Source organism: Pseudophryne corroboree, chromosome 12 (assembly GCF_028390025.1).
Source record: "Pseudophryne corroboree isolate aPseCor3 chromosome 12, aPseCor3.hap2, whole genome shotgun sequence".
Taxonomy (NCBI): Eukaryota; Metazoa; Chordata; class Amphibia; order Anura; family Myobatrachidae; genus Pseudophryne; species Pseudophryne corroboree.
The window spans coordinates 4787729-4805971 of NC_086455.1; the positions used below are offsets into that span (position 1 = coordinate 4787729).

General features: G+C 43.9%; 1 protein-coding gene across 1 annotated transcript in view; it reads right to left on the minus strand.

Moving 5' to 3' along the window:
* Positions 1-18243, minus strand: part of LOC134980779 (scavenger receptor cysteine-rich type 1 protein M130-like) — a 101879-nt gene that overhangs the window by 54602 nt on the left and 29034 nt on the right. The window contains exons 4-5 of the mRNA XM_063947746.1: positions 8905-9216; positions 1108-1422 (exon numbers count right to left, since the gene is read on the minus strand). Coding sequence (XP_063803816.1) covers positions 1108-1422; positions 8905-9216 — 627 coding nt within the window. The remainder of the gene's footprint in view (positions 1-1107; positions 1423-8904; positions 9217-18243) is intronic.

An 18243-nucleotide genomic window follows, 5' to 3' on the forward strand; every position in this document is an offset into this window, starting at 1 on the left:
GACCCGTCCGCAATTTCTGCCAAAAGTGGTGTCATCTTTTCATATGAACCAACCTATTGTGGTGCCTGTGGCTACTCGTGACTTGGAGGATTCCGAGTTACTAGATGTGGTCAGGGCTTTGAAGGTTTATGTAGCCAGAACGGCTAGAGTCAGGAAAACTGAGTCGCTGTTTATCCTGTATGCACCCAACAAGCTGGGTGCTCCTGCTTCAAAGCAAACTATTGCTCGCTGGATCTGTAACACGATTCAGCAGGCTCATTCTGCGGCTGGATTGCCGCTGCCAAAATCAGTAAAAGCCCATTCCACAAGGAAGGTGGGCTCTTCTTGGGCGGCTGCCCGAGGGGTCTCGGCATTACAGCTTTGCCGAGCGGCTACTTGGTCGGGTTCAAACACTTTTGCAAAGTTCTACAAGTTTGATACCCTGGCTGAGGAGGACCTTGTGTTTGCTCATTCGGCGCTGCAGAGTCATCCGCACTCTCCCGCCCGTTTGGGAGCTTTGGTATAATCCCCATGGTCCTTACGGAGTCCCCAACATCCACTAGGACGTTAGAGAAAATAAGATTTTACTTACCGGTAAATCTATTTCTCGTAGTCCGTAGTGGATGCTGGGCGCCCGTCCCAAGTGCGGACTTCTTCTGCAATGCTTGTATATAGTTATTGCTTAAATAAGGGTTATGTTATAGTTGCATCAGGGTTTATCTGATGCTCTATTGTTGTTCATACTGTTAACTGGGTAAGTTTATCACAAGTTATACGGTGTGATTGGTGTGGCTGGTATGAGTCTTGCCCTGGATTCCAAAATCCTTTCCTTGTACTGTCAGCTCTTCCGGGCACAGTTTCTTTAACTGAGGTCTGGAGGAGGGACATAGAGGGAGGAGCCAGTGCACACCAGTATTCCTAATTCTTTCTTAAAGTGCCCTGTCTCCTGTGGAGCCCGTCTATTCCCCATGGTCCTTACGGAGTCCCCAGCATCCACTACGGACTACGAGAAATAGATTTACCGGTAAGTAAAATCTTATTTTTACATAATCTGGACTCATCCATCCACCCATCATGTTATGTTATAGCCACAGACACTATACTGGTAGTAAATATATCATACAGTACCTGAGCATGTCACACCAGCATCTCTGTCATGTGGACAACCTGTACTGTCCCATCTTCCGAAGTAGCAATGCCATAGAGCCAGCTCACTTCCAGTACATTGTAACTCTCGCATCCAGATCCTCCCAGTTCCTAGCCCATATACTCCAGCTGATGATATACCTATGGCATGGCCACAGTTTAGTTGTCTACAGACCACATCAGCGTCCTGCATGTCCCAGTAACTGCCACAGACTGTGCCCCACTCTCCCTGGTGAGAGACTTCCACTCTTCCGGCGCATCTACTGGGGCCACCAGCCAGCCGCAGCCGCTTGCTATCTGCATATGGAGACAGGACAGATGGTTATTATTATTACATGTGAAGTCACCTACATACAGTAATCACAGCTGTTACCTGGTCACTCATTCTATAGTACAGTAACTTACTGATCTACTTACAGACCTGGAATAACGGGCAGCTGTGCGGCTGCTGGGAGGAGTAGTGCTCTCACACCGCCCCGGGATCTGGGGCTAGCTCCTCTAGGGATCAGGTTCCAGACTGTGCCCTTGACTTATACATCAAACATATGTTACCTTATACTGCACAGGACTATGGTGTGTTCTCTACACTGCATTATACATTATACATATGTTACATTATACTGCACAGGACTATGGTGTGTTCTCTACAGTGTATTATACTTTATACATATGTTACATTATACTGCACAGGACTATGGTGTGTTCTCTACACTGCATTATACATTATACATATGTTACCTTATACTGCACAGGACTATGGTGTGTTCTCTACACTGCATTATACATTATACATATGTTACATTATACTGCACAGGACTATGGTGTGTTCTCTACAGTGTATTATACTTTATACATATGTTACCTTATACTGCACAGGACTATGGTGTATTCTCTACAGTGTATTATACTTTATACATATGTTACCTTATACTGCACAGGACTATGGTGTATTCTCTACAGTACATTATACATATGTTACATTATACTGCACAGGACTATGGTGTGTTCTCTACAGTGTATTATACTTTATACATATGTTACCTTATACTGCACAGGACTATGGTGTATTCTCTACAGTACATTATACATATGTTACATTATACTGCACAGGACTATGGTGTGTTCTCTACAGTGTATTATACTTTATACATATGTTACCTTATACTGCACAGGACTATGGTGTATTCTCTACAGTGTATTATACTTTATACATATGTTACCTTATACTGCACAGGACTATGGTGTATTCTCTACAGTGTATTATACTTTATACATATGTTACCTTATACTGCACAGGACTATGGTGTATTCTCTACAGTGTATTATACTTTATACATATGTTACCTTATACTGCACAGGACTATGGTGTATTCTCTACAGTGCATTATACATTATACATATGTTACCTTATACTGCACAGGACTATGGTGTGTTCTCTACAGTGCATTATACATTATACATATGTTACATTATACTGCATAGGACTATGGTGTATTCTCTACACTGCATTATACATTATACATATGTTACCTTATACTGCACAGGACTATGGTGTGTTCTCTACACTGCATTATACATTATACATATGTTACCTTATACTGCACAGGACTATGGTGTGTTCTCTACAGTGTATTATACATTATACATATGTTACCTTATACTGCACAGGACTATGGTGTGTTCTCTACAGTGTATTATACTTTATACATATGTTACCTTATACTGCACAGGACTATGGTGTATTCTCTACACTGCATTATACATATGTTACATTATACTGCACAGGACTATGGTGTGTTCTCTACAGTGTATTATACATTATACATATGTTACCTTATACTGCACAGGACTATGGTGTGTTCTCTACAGTGTATTATACTTTATACATATGTTACCTTATACTGCACAGGACTATGGTGTGTTCTCTACAATGTATTATACTTTATACTGCACAGGACTATGGTGTATTCTCTACAGTACATTATACATATGTTACATTATACTGCACAGGACTATGGTGTATTCTCTACAGTGTATTATACTTTATACATATGTTACCTTATACTGCACAGGACTATGGTGTATTCTCTACAGTACATTATACATATGTTACCTTATACTGCACAGGACTATGGTGTATTCCCTACAGTACATTATACATATGTTACCTTATACTGCACAGGACTATGGTGTGTTCTCTACAGTGCATTATACATATGTTACATTATACTGCACAGGACTATGGTGTATTCTCTACAGTGTATTATACTTTATACATATGTTCCCTTATACTGCACAGGACTATGGTGTATTCTCTACAGTGTATTATACATTATACATATGTTACCTTATACTGCACAGGACTATGGTGTGTTCTCTACAGTGTATTATACTTTATACATATGTTACCTTATACTGCACAGGACTATGGTGTATTCTCTACAGTACATTATACATATGTTACATTATACTGCACAGGACTATGGTGTATTCTCTACAGTGTATTATACTTTATACATATGTTACCTTATACTGCACAGGACTATGGTGTATTCTCTACAGTACATTATACATATGTTACCTTATACTGCACAGGACTATGGTGTATTCCCTACAGTACATTATACATATGTTACCTTATACTGCACAGGACTATGGTGTGTTCTCTACAGTGCATTATACATATGTTACATTAAACTGCACAGGACTATGGTGTATTCTCTACAGTGTATTATACTTTATACATATGTTCCCTTATACTGCACAGGACTATGGTGTATTCTCTACAGTGTATTATACATTATACATATGTTACATTATACTGCACAGGACTATGGTGTATTCTCTACAGTGTATTATACTTTATACATATGTTCCCTTATACTGCACAGGACTATGGTGTATTCTCTACAGTGTATTATACATTATACATATGTTACCTTATACTGCACAGGACTATGGTGTGTTCTCTACAGTGCATTATACATTATACATATGTTACATTATACTGCACAGGACTATGGTGTATTCCCTACAGTACATTATACATATGTTACCTTATACTGCACAGGACTATGGTGTGTTCTCTACAGTGCATTGTACATTATACATATGTTACATTATACTGCACAGGGCTATGGTGTATTCTCTACAGTGTATTATACATTATACATATGTTACCTTATACTGCACAGGACTATGGTGTGTTCTCTACAGTGCATTTCTGTAATTAATCTGGCATATTATCATGCATGCACTAGCAGTAAGTACTAACTATATTTATCAAGGGTTCCAGATCATGCACTTTCTAATAATGGTTAGGCAAACCAATGTGGTTGGCCACACCCCCTTTGGAGACTGGCCACATCCCTAAAACTGGGCTCATACCACTGCATTTCCCAGTGGGCCCTTCATGTCTCAGTCCGGCACTGCCCCTGGATCCCTGTACCCTGGTGGCACCTGTTACCGGCAGTGTCCCTGATGTGATGTAATGATGTCAGCAGTAATGTCAGCTACTGGAACGGTGATCACTATAAAGAGCATATAAATGAGGGTAAGATAAGCACAGCAGAGAACCTATAGGGGGAGTACTGGGGAGCACACGTGGCTGCAAAGTAATTAGAAGCCAAATCTGTTGTCCTATGTGGAGTTACTGCCCCGTCTCCCCCTTCACTTCTCTCCCTCTCTCTGTATAACTATTTCTCCTTCCACATGTCTCTCTGTATAACTCTCTTTTCCCATCTCTCCCTCTTTAGAACACTCTCACTCTCTTCCTCAACTCTCTCTGTGTAACTCTCACTACCTTTGTATAACTCTCTCTCCTTCACCTCTCCCTCTGTATAACTCTCACCAGGGCTCTGTATAACTGTGGCACCTTAGAATTTATAGAGAGCTCCAACGTTATATACCAGTGAAGATTTAAACATCCTTGTTAGGGAAATTTAGACACTGTACATGGGATAGATGGAGCTACAGCTCCCGGGGTGGCACCCCGGAAAGTGTGTGTGTGTGTGTGTGTGTGTGTGTGTGTGTGTGTCTTTAAGGCTAACTTACAGTGTTTGCAGTGGAAATGCTTGTACAGCAGTGGTTAAGAACGGTCCCTGGTCCGATGACATGTTCCGGATGGTAAGTGCGGAATAGACAAGGCAGTCTGGGAGCAGAGGAGCCTTGTGGGAAAAAGAAGGAGGAGTCTGATGGAAGTGAGTGAGTGAGGAGCGAGAGATGAGTAGTGGATGCCAACCGCAGGGTCACGCTGGGTGGCGAGAGCAGCGCTGCAGTGCAGAAGCAGAGGGGTGCTGCCGGGAAGCAGAAAGCGTGGTGAGTGAGTGTGAGACGTCGCAGCCGGAGACCGGACACTAACAGCCTACTGAAAGGCGCAGATGCCGAGGCCATCTTGTGCAGAGAGGAACCGCCGAGACAGGTCCAGCTAGTGAGTACCTCTACCACAGACGTTCTGAGTGAGGACACAGAGACTGTTATTGTTACGAGCAACAGGCAAACAAAGTGCCAAGCCCAAGTGTCCATTTGACACATGCTGCATATCAGAAATGGAGCAAGAAGTGTAATACAGCCTTACAATGCTACATTTTACAAACCAGCCCTGTCGGAGTACAGCTAAGACAAACACTCCCTGTTCAAGAACTATTGAGAGATGTATTTAGTGATCTTTAAAGAGAAAGAGACTGAGTAATTTATGCAAGTGAAAGTGAGTTACTTTATCTGGAAAAGACAAGTTTATTTACCCAAGGAACCCTTACCACTAAGTAAGCTGTATTTGTTGAAAGACACTACAATACCTTCGCTAGTTTCATCCTCTTTGAGTTAAAGTAACATTCTTGCTAAACCTGTATTTGTTGTATTCACATGTGCCATTCCCCCATTGCAAAACTGTGGCACCTTATAATTTATAGAGAGCTCCAACGTTATATACCAGTGAAGATTTAAACATCCTTGTTAGGGAAATTTAGACACTGTACATGTGAATTGTATCTTTCATCACTGTTCTCATCACATTATTATTGTGTCATATTGTAATAAGAATATATCAGTGATAGATTGATTGTCCTATTGAATTACTAATTGTTTTCTGCATGCCATTAGCTAAAGTCAACCGTGATTTATCAGTCTTCCTTGATGACGACTGTGATTTACCAATCTTCTTTGATGCCATGTCATTCTTGTGATTATCTTATTTTTGCCAAACAAATAATGATCCTCTTTAATCCAGAGTTCATTGCGGCTCAATAAAAAGACATACTGTTGGAATTGCTGTCTCACTCCTGGTTCGTATCAATCTATCCTACCTCTCTGAGCAAGGTACTACAAACACAAGGTACAGGGAAGAACATTTTAGAGAAAAGGTCTGTCACATAGCCACCCAACATCTGTGATACCTCTTCCAACCACTAAGACATACCCGCCAACTCCGGGGTGTTACCCAGGCCCCAACATAAAAACAGACCCATTAGCATTGGAGCATGATGATGACCAGTTGCCTAGCGGGCCATAAATCACAAGTATTAAAGTTGTATTTATAGTCTTCTCACAAAATTATGCCATTCTTTGATTTGTATGTGTTTAGGGAAACAGTGTGGCCTATAGTGTAAAGGGTGTACCCACCCTCTAACCACTCCCACATCAGGACTCATCACAGCTCCTCCCCTTCTCAATATAGGCCTTTCAACATTTTCAGATCTAGGCAGGGCCAGATAAAGGTCTGTGTGGGGGACCCTGGGCAACATCATATTATCAAAGTGTGTGTATATATATATATATATATATATATATAATTATTATTATGGCATGCGGACCGCAGGAAGGATAAATTATAATCCCGACCATTAATGCTTCCTGAGCCGATAGCTGGAGAGCGGAACTGAGCTGAACTGTGTCAGAGGGTGAACTGAAGAGAATAGAACCATGGAGGAGACACAAGCAGTATATGGACTGGCAACAGCTTGGAGAAATCTAAAACGGCTGCTGAGGGAGGGGACCGGAAGTGTCCGAGTACAATAAATCGTCCACCTGGGTCAGTTCCTGCAGCAGAGCAGGTGTCGGTTCCCGCAGCAGAGCAGGTGTCGGTTCCTGCAGCAGAGCAGGTGTCGCTTCCCGCAGCAGAGCAGGTGTCGCTTCCCGCAGCAGAGCAGGTGTCGCTTCCCGCAGCAGAGCAGGTGTCGGTTCTCGCAGCAGAGCAGGTGTCGGTTCCCGCAGCAGAGCAGGTGTCGGTTCCCGCAGCAGAGCAGGTGTCGGTTCCCGCAGCAGAGCAGGTGTCGGTTCCCGCAGCAGAGCAGGTGTCGGTTCCCGCAGCAGAGCAGGTGTCGGTTTCCGCAGCAGAGCAGGTGTCGGTTTCCGCAGCAGAGCAGGTGTCGGTTTCCGCAGCAGAGCAGGTGTCGGTTCCCGCAGCAGAGCAGGTGTCAGTTCCCGCAGCAGAGCAGGTGTCAGTTCCTGCAGCAGTAGTAACCTAAAGAGTGGGTTCCCAGAATCATAGTAAACAGCTCCTAATGCATTTCTCTGTATGTATGCACAGGTGCGGCTTCATCAGAGGATGGGTAAGTGTGCACTGGGTCTGTATATAAGCAGTCAGATCAGGCTCAATCATTGACCCATTGAGAACAGCTGGTGGATCTTCATAATACATATGTGTTGTTTGTATGTAATCATATTAATGAGGTAACGGCTGTGAGGGACTGGCCTAAGCCAGAACGGGAGTCTCAACTATAGACCTTCCTGGGATTGGTCGACTACTATCAGTGGTTTATTGAAAACTGTGCAGGGACTTCCTCATACAGGACACCCCCCGGACGGGGCAAGCACTACAAGCTCCAGAGTGGCAGAGTTTGCTGCAGGCAGCTGATCCAGTCCGGTGTTCTGGGGCCCGGACCGTTCTGGTAACTGTTCTAGATATTACATTTGTCGCTCTTCGCCAGCTTAGGGACACGCGTGTATGCAATACTTGTGTCATGTCTGCAAGATCGGCCATTGTAAGTGTAACATGGTGCGAACTTACTGCCATTTACTGCAGAAATCACCAATAAATAGGATTTATCATCCTTTAGCCATAGGACATATAACGTCACGGCGGACATTCCATCTCACATCTCTGTGTGCGCGGTCAGCAGATCTATGCTGTATCCTATCCATAGTCTCCCTTCCTATCCTACTCCTCTCCTCTCTCTGTAATAGGAATCTCAGCATTGCCTTCATGTTGTGGGGAATTCTCCTTTTGGTAATCTGATGCAGGACACTATGGAGACATGAATAGACAATGGGGACATATTGTGTAAATGACCACACTGATCCGTGCTCATCTGATGCGGCTACATCGCAAACATGCACTCCCGGCATGACTAGGTGATCCGGCGCCTAGCCGCGCTACAGGAGTGTACAGAGACGCTCACATTGCAATGAATGGGGCACGATAGGCGCGGCGCGGCACAGACGGAGCCACGATTAGCATGGCTCCATCTGTATAGGGGCACATTCTGCCAATTGTAGTGAATCCCCCTCAGTAGGAACAATGAGGTTTAGAGCCTTTATCCCTATTCTACATTGTCTGCGCCTCTGTACAGTTTTCTCATCATATTTTGTGGATTTCGGTCAAATAAAGACACTAGATGCTGTTTTTCTTATACTAAAGTCACTCTCCTTAGTGGATATGAGTGACCCCTGACAATGACTGATTATAAGCTAGTGAGGTCTATAATATCGGATGTCCAACTACAGTATACAGCAATCAGGTTATAGAGGAAACTGTGATGTATCCTGAATGTTATACTGCACCTGAGCAGGTGACCCCAACACCCGTCTTCCCTGTAGCTGTGTGGTTGGACGTAGCAGTAATACAATCCTGTAGTGCGGTCTCATTCCCCTGACAGGTAACTGTATACCATATTATAGAGGTGTTATGTGTCGGTGCCTCAGTGACAGATGCCTCATCTGCATCACCGCAGAGTAACTGTCTGCATACAACCCGGGCGTCATCTATCGTCCAATCATCATCCAGGACTGTGCCCCAGGTATCATTCCCCAGGGCCTCCACTCTCCCGGCACAGCGGCTCTCTCCATCCACCAGACGCACTGATATATCATGTCCTGTGGGGAAAGCAATGACAGAATATAGGATAATTGTGCAGTTAGATATATAATATTATTTTATTGGACCAAGAGAAGACACATTGGGGTAAATTTACTAAGATGGGAGTTCTATTTAAGATGGGATGTTGCCAATAGCAACCAATCAGATTTCAGGTATTATCTTCTAGAAGGTGCTAGATAAATGAGAAGCAGAATCTGATTGGTTGCTATGGGCAACATCCTATCTTAAATAGAACTCCCATCTTAGTAAATTTACCCCATTGAGAGCAGACATGTTATGCTGCTGGGGACACAATGAGGGATATTCAATTGTTTGAAAAGTTGGTTGGGTGTCCTGTCTATTAGATAGGAAAAAACAGTCACCCAACTGACTTTTCAAACAATTGAATACCCACTGACTACTGTATGTGACAGGTCCCAACCAAAAAGGATATTATAGCAAAATTGGTTCAAACAGAAAAGGCACCAACTGTGTCCCTCATACAACAACTATGTGTGACACAGAGAATCAAAGTGACTGCCATACAGCATAGACAGCATCCAAATGACTGCTATAGAGTGCAGAGAACGTCCAAGTGACTGCCATACAGCATAGAGAGCATCCTAATGACTGCTATAGAGTGCAGAGAACGTCCAAGTGACTGCCATACAGCATAGAGAGCATCCTAATGACTGCTATAGAGTGCAGAGAACGTCCAAGTGACTGCCATATTGCACAGATGGCTTCCCAGTAACCCCATAGTGCACACATCCCAGTGACTGCCATAGAGCATCCCAGTGACCATAATGCAGCATAGATTATTGAATGCCATACAGCACAGAGAGAATTGCAGTCACCACCGTACTGCTCAGACCTGTCAAAGTCAGAAAAATATCTCTATGCACACTACCATATTTGCACCTCACACAGGTCCGTGCTGCGCATGCGTACGCTCTCCCGTACGTGCGCATACTCACAGTCGCGGGCACCCGCAGGCGCATGGTATGCGTATTTACGGTAGAGTTTATGTGGTTGTAGCGTGCGACTCAATCGTTACATATTTTCAGTAATAATGTATTTTGTAGATCATGGTCCCTTTGATAGATTCTGAAAGTTTGGTTAATATAGAATGTTTATGAACAGAGGAATCCCTCTTTGTTTGATACGAAGGGTCAGACAGGAGTAATACAGTGGTGTTTAGTATCCATCGGAAGAATATTTAATTAGAAATATTCCGGTGTTGGTTTGAAGCAGATCAATCGCTCGTGCGAATAGTTATGGACATAAGAAGTTTATGAACATTTACTTTATTTGCACTTTATTACCCATGCGGCGGGAAACCCAGTTTCCCTCCCACCTGAGCAGTTGGAAATCGCCACAGCCCACCTGTATGAATTAACCTATGACCTTTTGTTATGATGCGAAGCCGAATTCCTGTGTCCAATGGACGATCAGATTGTAGGGACCATTAGATTGCATTGTGTGTGGGGCATAAATAGGCAGGCCGACCACATCCAGCTCTCACTCTTCAACGGTTCTCATTGCTGAAAATCGGGTGCTGGATGTCCAGGCGCATGCGATCGTTTCCCCTTGTGCGTAAGTTTTTCTCCGTAATCATTGTCTTACTGTGAGCCATTTCTCTCATCTCTATCTCTCTCTCTCTCTCTCTCTCCTCTTTCTCTCGTATTTTCCCTTGATTAGATTGTATTGTATTGTATTTATAGTGTAGCTATTTGGTTAGGAAGTCTCTTATATTGTAGTGTATTATTTGTACTGTGATTCTTTTTTTACAAGTATATTAGTTATAATACATTTAATAGGCTTTGGACCCTAAACAAGTATCTGTGTATTTTCTCATAGTGTTAAGAATTCTCTGAGCGTCGGTGACGCTCAAACAGCTTTGTAGTTAATCAGGTTACACAAGGTTGCACTTACACTTTGTCTCTACATTAAGGTTTACTGTGTATTTCATTGTTAAGGGTATAGATATAAAGGTTTTGCGTTGTGAGCGTCTGCGCCGCTGGTGATCTCCTCGTGGTCTCGAGCGTCCGCTACGCCATAGCGAATCATTACGTTAGTCATAGCCAACAGCGTGCTTGTCTGTGATCTCTGGGCCGTGAGCGAACGTGACGCTTGAGCGTCTCGCCTACGGCTGAGCGATCGTTACGCAACTTGCGTACCCTTACGGTACTTCTTAAGTAAACAGCGTACAGTGTTCTTAGACCTCATAAAGGGTTGTATATACGATAAATATTTAGCTTTATCAATTGGCGGCTCGTCCTGTCCTTCACATATCTGCACTAGGTAGATCAGCAGACATTATCCCTCAGCAAAGGGCGGGAGGTTGTCTCGTAGTGCTGACGGGATAAGCGTCTGCTTCGCTTAGATAACGAGTGCTGAAGGAATCCGGGAACCGGAGGTAAGAACAAAACGCTTGTTGTTTTTTTTTAAAACTGTTTATTTTTCTTCTGTCTTGCGTATATACGCACGCATACATATATATATCTGCATTTCTTTTCCATCTGTGTATTTCATTTGTCGTATATCACCATCCTGTCTGCCAGTTTTATAGTTGATAGAAAAGTGCTAAAAGAGACTTGCTGTTATTTCATAGTTTAAGAATAGAGGTAATAGTTAAAAGTGTAGACAAACACACAGGTTTGCCTGGGAGATAAGGCAAAGCCAGTGGGGTACGCGGTAGATGATCAGGGATCGTTTACATTGATAAAAGTATATTGTGTTACGGTGGATCTTTGTTTTGCGTACACGTGTCTCTAACAAAGACTAGCGTACGCAATCCAAAGGCCGACGCACGCAGCGTTCATTACGCAACGTAGCGTCCGGTTACGCCCACGTAGCTCAAGTCACGATAAGTTGATTTTTAACGCAACGTGATAAGTAACGCAAAGCGGTAAATAGCGCAACAGGCGGTAAATAACGCAAGTCTATTTTTGGAAATCCAAAAATTTAAATTAACAGATCCTGCTCCTAATTGGTAACACAGCTGGGCTAAAGAAAATTTTCTGCGCAGAAATAGAAATAGAAACAAAAGTGTACATGTGATGAGTGAGTGTTTTTACAATTTTTAAAGGTTGAACCACAAGAAAAGTCGAGTACTCGTGAGGTACATGCGTGTAAGTGACGTGCACGGTGGCTAGGGAGGCATCTCTGGTTAAATACAATTTTGAGCATTAGAGTATAGCGGACCAGGAGGTCATACTGTAACAAGACCAGGAGGTCATACTGTAACAAGACCAGGAGGTCATAACAGACCAGGAGGTCCAGGTACAGCCGACAAGGAAGTCCGCTATACAGTTCACAGGCACAACACCGAAAAGGGTTGGTGCAACACCCATATAGGCCATATAAGCTCTGGCTGAAGGAATTCGCAGTCGTAAGTTTCGATTCCATTGGTCTTTCCGTACATAAGCTTAGTTGTTTGTGTACTGAACGACTGGACCGCACGTAAGTGTGTGCAGTAGTTAGTAATCTGACCTAATACCATTAGAGTAAAGGGGTCACAAACGCTATCTGTACACTCTAACGTGATTTGTGTAATTTTTTTATTTTAAGGGAAGTTCGCTGCTCACTCAGGAACTATCCAGCAACCAATAGTTACTGGAAAGAGTAAGTGTTCTTCGGATAACCCTCATAGGTTCCAGTAAATAGAGGTTCAGGTCGCAGGGGCCCTAGGTCGAGTACGCCAGCACCATATCGGTGTGATCAGGTCGTATAGGTCGGCGTGGGCGAGTGAGTGGGGTACTCGGTAAACCGCCACCGTCAGCCTATTGTTGGCATTTGGTTTTTCGTAAAGGGTTGGCTAAATAAAGCAACACTTTCGAACTATGGGGGCCACTTGTTCAGGTAGGGGGCGATCAACCTCGGTTCGGGTTGATTCAGTGGTCCGGCCAATTGGGTCGGCCAGGTATATCATGTGTGAGAAATATGGAAGTCACACAGAAACTTTATGTGATGAATGGGAGAGAATGACTGTGCATGACGGGGAGAAATTCCCAAGAATAGGGAGCTTCAGCTCAGAAGTGTTACAAAATTTAAGGAGGAGGATATGTCTCATAAAATCAACAAAGAGACGAATTCAGCATTATTATTATTTACAGTTGTGGCAACAGGAAGGTGAGATACAGAGAGGTTTGGCTCAGGCGGCGGGATCTGGCTCTAACAGAAAACTAATTGCCACGGCCCCGCCGCCACCATATATATCAGGAGAGAAGTTGATTACGGAGAAAGACGCACTAAGGTGTAACACAAAATCACTTAGTAACTGTGTAAATGTTAATGATAATGTTAACCCATTAACCCATGCAAGTATTAACCCGTGCAAGTTGTACCCTGTTTTGAACTTTCCTCAGGAGTGTGATCAAGAGGACGAATCGGCAACGATTTCAGCGCTCTCTCTAGCAGCCACCATAGCAGAGACCACAGTAGGCACAGCTCCACCCACGAGATTAGTAAAGGTCCCTAGCGGAGGGATAGGTGAGGTCGTATCAACTGGTAAGTACGGCACCATGCATTATGCTGAAACTATTTCACCACAGCCTGTAGAATCTACACAGAATGAGGTTGTTAGAATTACACCTGTTAGAGTAATAGCAGTGCCAAATGGGAAAACAGACGCATCAGGAGCCACTCCCATTAGGAACATCGCCATGTACACTCCATTTTCCCGAATGGAATTAAGGACCATAGTGTCTGAATTTCCTGACCCTAGAAAAGACTTAGTTGCCAGTCAAAAATACATCAGAGACTTAGGTAACACTGTAGAGCCCAACAATAAAGACTGGCAGATATTGCTGAGAGCGTGTTTACCCTCAAATGTCGACGCAACTCAATTTTTAGCTGATTGCGGACTAGATCATGATGTACCTCTTACAGATGTGTACAACCAAGATAATGTGAAAAGAATAAACTTGCAGCTAAAAGAGTATTTCCCAGCAGTAGCTAAATGGAATAAGATATTCTCCATTAAACAGAAGGAGTCAGAGACAGCTGCAGAGTATTTTCACAGAGCATTATTAGAAATGGCAAAATACACAGGTATAGAGGACATTAAAACAGACACAAACCATCGGGAAGTAGCAGTATCGGTACTGATGGATGGTTTAAAAGAGTCATTGAAGACTAGGGTACAGACCACGCAACCTTGTTGGCGAGGTCTGTCTGTGGCTACTTTGAGAGAGGCTGCTATTGATCACGACAGAAACATCACCAGACACAGGGAACAACAAGGTGACAAATTAATGTCAGTAAGTATACAGGCTCTGACCACAAGGCAGCCTTTGTTTGTATCACCAAATCCTGTGGGTAAGTCAAGTATGGTTACTTGTTATTCTTGTCACAAACAAGGACACATGGCACGAGATTGTAGATTAAAGAATCCACGAAACTCATACCAAACCCCTAGACAACGACACGACACACGACATTGGGAGCAAGGTCCGCAGAAACGGAGTTATGAGCCACATACAGGGGAAACAAAAAGATATCCCCCAAACAGAGACTGGCATGCCTCTGGTAGTTCCCAACTATCTCCCTCACAAGTAGTTGCTGCCAGCGGGATTCAGGGAGGTCACCATACCCAATAGGGGTGTGGCCATACCTGTAATCTGCAGCCAGTAAAATTAATTGCCAACCTTGAAAGTGAACCCGAGGTCGCAATCAATGTAGCTGGTAAAACTTTAAACTTTCTTGTAGACACAGGGGCGGCCAAGTCAGTGATAAATTCGACAGTGGGCATGAGAACCACTGGTAGGACAATTCCAGCCATGGGAGTAACAGGAGTAGTCCAGCACTACCCTGTTAGCAAACCAGCCGAGATTACAATAGGGCCTTTGCATACCAAGCATTCCTTTTTGCTGGCTGCATCGGCACCAACCAATCTCCTGGGAAGAGACTTACTGTGTAAAATGGGGTGCGTCATTTATTGTACTCCTGAAGGTGTATTATTGGACATACCTGAGAAACACGCTCAGGAAGTGCGAGACATGTTAGACTCCCCATCAAAATTAATGTCACATACCATTATGACAAATAGGAATCCATCCCAAATAGAAGAGATGACATCTCAGATACCAGAGTCACTTTGGACAAAAGACGGACAGGACACTGGATTAATGGCAAACGTAGCTCCAGTAGTGGTACAAGTAAAAGATGGTAGGATAGCTCCAAAAATCCCACAATATCCTCTGAAGCCAGAGGTGGAGTTAGGAGTTTACCCAGTAATAGAGCGCTTGCTACAACAGGGCATTCTAGTAAGAACGTCCAGCACTGCCAATAGTCCCATCTTCCCTGTTAAGAAGAGTGGGGGGAGGGGTTACAGGCTAGTGCAGGATCTAAGGGGGATTAACAAAATAGTTGAGAGTCAGTTCCCCGTAGTGCCAAATCCAGCTGTCATCCTAATGCAAATCCCTCCCACTGCCAAATTTTTCACTGTTATTGACCTCTGCTCCGCTTTCTTTTCGGTACCTCTGCACCCTGACAGCCAATATTTGTTTGCATTCACATACAGAGGAGTCCAATACACGTGGACTCGATTGCCCCAAGGTTTCATAGATAGTCCAAGTATATTTTCTCAGGCTTTGCATGATTGTTTACAGTCTTTCCAACCAGACAGTGGATCAGTATTGATACAGTATGTGGACGATTTATTATTGTGTTCAGATTCACTGGAAGCATCTCTGAAGGATACGAAACAGCTCCTGTTTCATCTTTCAGACACCGGACACAAGGTGTCCAAAGACAAGTTGCAATTATGCCAAACTAAGGTAAAATATTTGGGACACTGTCTAACACAAGGACTGAGACACCTGACCGCTGATAGAATCCAAGCAATTAGAGACATGACTCTACCACAAACCCAGCAACAGATCAGAACGTTTTTAGGAATGTGTGGGTATTGCCGTAATTGGATCCCAGGGTTTTCCATATTGGCGCTACCTTTGCAGGAAATGGTCTCCTCAAACAAACCTGATAGGATTTTGCATACAGACGAATCCGAAACAGCATTTGAGAGACTCAAACAGTGCCTAACGCAGGCGCCAGCGCTAGGTATGCCAGACTATGGGAAACCCTTTGAACTATACGGAACAGAAAGTGCTGGTTGCGCAGCAGGTGTACTAACCCAAAAACACGGTGATGCCAGCAGGCCAGTTGCATACTACAGCGCTCAGCTAGACACGGTAGCGCGATCCCTCCCCACATGCTTGCGAAGCGTTGCTGCGATAGCATTGCTAGTGACAAAAAGCGAAGACGTCGTGCTAGGCCACAACCTCACAATCCATACGCCACATGCAGTATCAGCCTTATTGAATTCTGCCCAAACCAGACACGTCTCATCAGCGAGGTTTACAAGATGGGAATTGGCACTAATGGCCCCCGTAAACATCACCATAAGGAGATGCAGTGCATTAAATCCTGCAACATATCTCCCAGGTGTGCCTGGTCAGGCACAAAGGGTGGAAGGTGAGAGTGCTGGGGAAGGAGGATTCAATACAAAGGAAGATACACATGATTGTATGGAATATTTGACCCAAAATTTTACCGCAAGGCCTGACATCAGTGACAACCCACTGGAAGATGCAGAACTCACGTTCTACACGGACGGTAGTTGTCACAGACAGTCAGACTCGGGAGGCTTGTGTACTGGATACGCAGTCGTAGATGACCAAGACACCATAGAAGCGGAACCGCTAGGCCCACCTCACTCAGCCCAGGTTGCTGAACTGGTCGCCCTAACCAGAGCATGTGAATTGGCTAAGGGTAAGTCAGCCAATATCTACACCGATTCTAGATACGCATTCGGAGTAGTCCATGATTTCGGAGCCCTATGGCGCCTCAGAAATTTCATGACGGCAGCTGGTACACCGGTAGCGCATGCAGCTCACATAAAAAGGCTTCTAACAGCGATACAGGAACCCGACAGAGTGGCTGTTATCAAATGTAAAGCACATACATATAGTCAAGACCCGGTATCACTTGGTAACAGCCGAGCAGACGAAGCTGCTAAGTTAGCAGCTGCTACCCCCATACAGACAGACACCACACAATTGATGGTATTTAATACCATTAACACACAGAAGTTGTGTGAAATGCAAAATTTGTGTTCCACACAGGAAAAGGCAGTCTGGAAGGCAAAGGGATGTAGCCAAGAGTCCTCAGGACTCTGGACGGATGGACATGGTAAACCAGTGGCCCCCAGAGCATATCTTCCATGTCTGGCTGAAGCAGCTCACGGGCTGACTCATCTAGGCAAGGAAGGGATGTGCAAATTGGTAAGAGCCTATTGGTGCGCCCCAGGATTCTCCTCTCATGCGAGTAAAAGAGCAATGTCATGCCTTACCTGTCTGAGAAAGAATATTGGAAAGGCAATACCTACAGAACCATCCCATATCCCACCTGCCGGCGGCCCTTTCCAGGTAATACAAATTGACTTCATTCAATTACCCCCTTGTCGGAATTTGAAATATGTACTTGTTTGTATAGATGTTTTCTCGAATTGGGTCGAAGCATTTCCTGCAGCTACAAATACCGCTATGTTTACAGCTAAGAAAATTGTGCAGGAATTTGTATGTAGATATGGTATCCCTAGAATAATCGAAAGTGATAGGGGTACCCATTTTACAGGTGATGTCTTTCAAGGAATGTGTAAGTTGATGGGAATTGATAGCAAGCTGCACACTCCGTACCGTCCACAGGCGAGTGCGAAGGTCGAAAGAGTGAACAGCACTATTAAAAATAAATTGAGTAAAGTGATGGCAGAGACAGGATTGACATGGCCAGAAGCTTTACCCATTGTATTGTACAGTATCAGAACCACTCCCAGGTCCCCTCTTAATCTATCCCCTTTTGAAATCTTGTTTGGTCGACAGCCGCATGTCATGATTAACCCTCAGGATGATTTGAAATGTAACAATGAAGTGACTGTAAAGTACTTGATTAACATGAGTAAACAGTTAAGGAATCAAAATGATAATCTGAAGTTGGTGATTCCTGATCTACCTGATAGTAATTGTCATGACATTGAACCT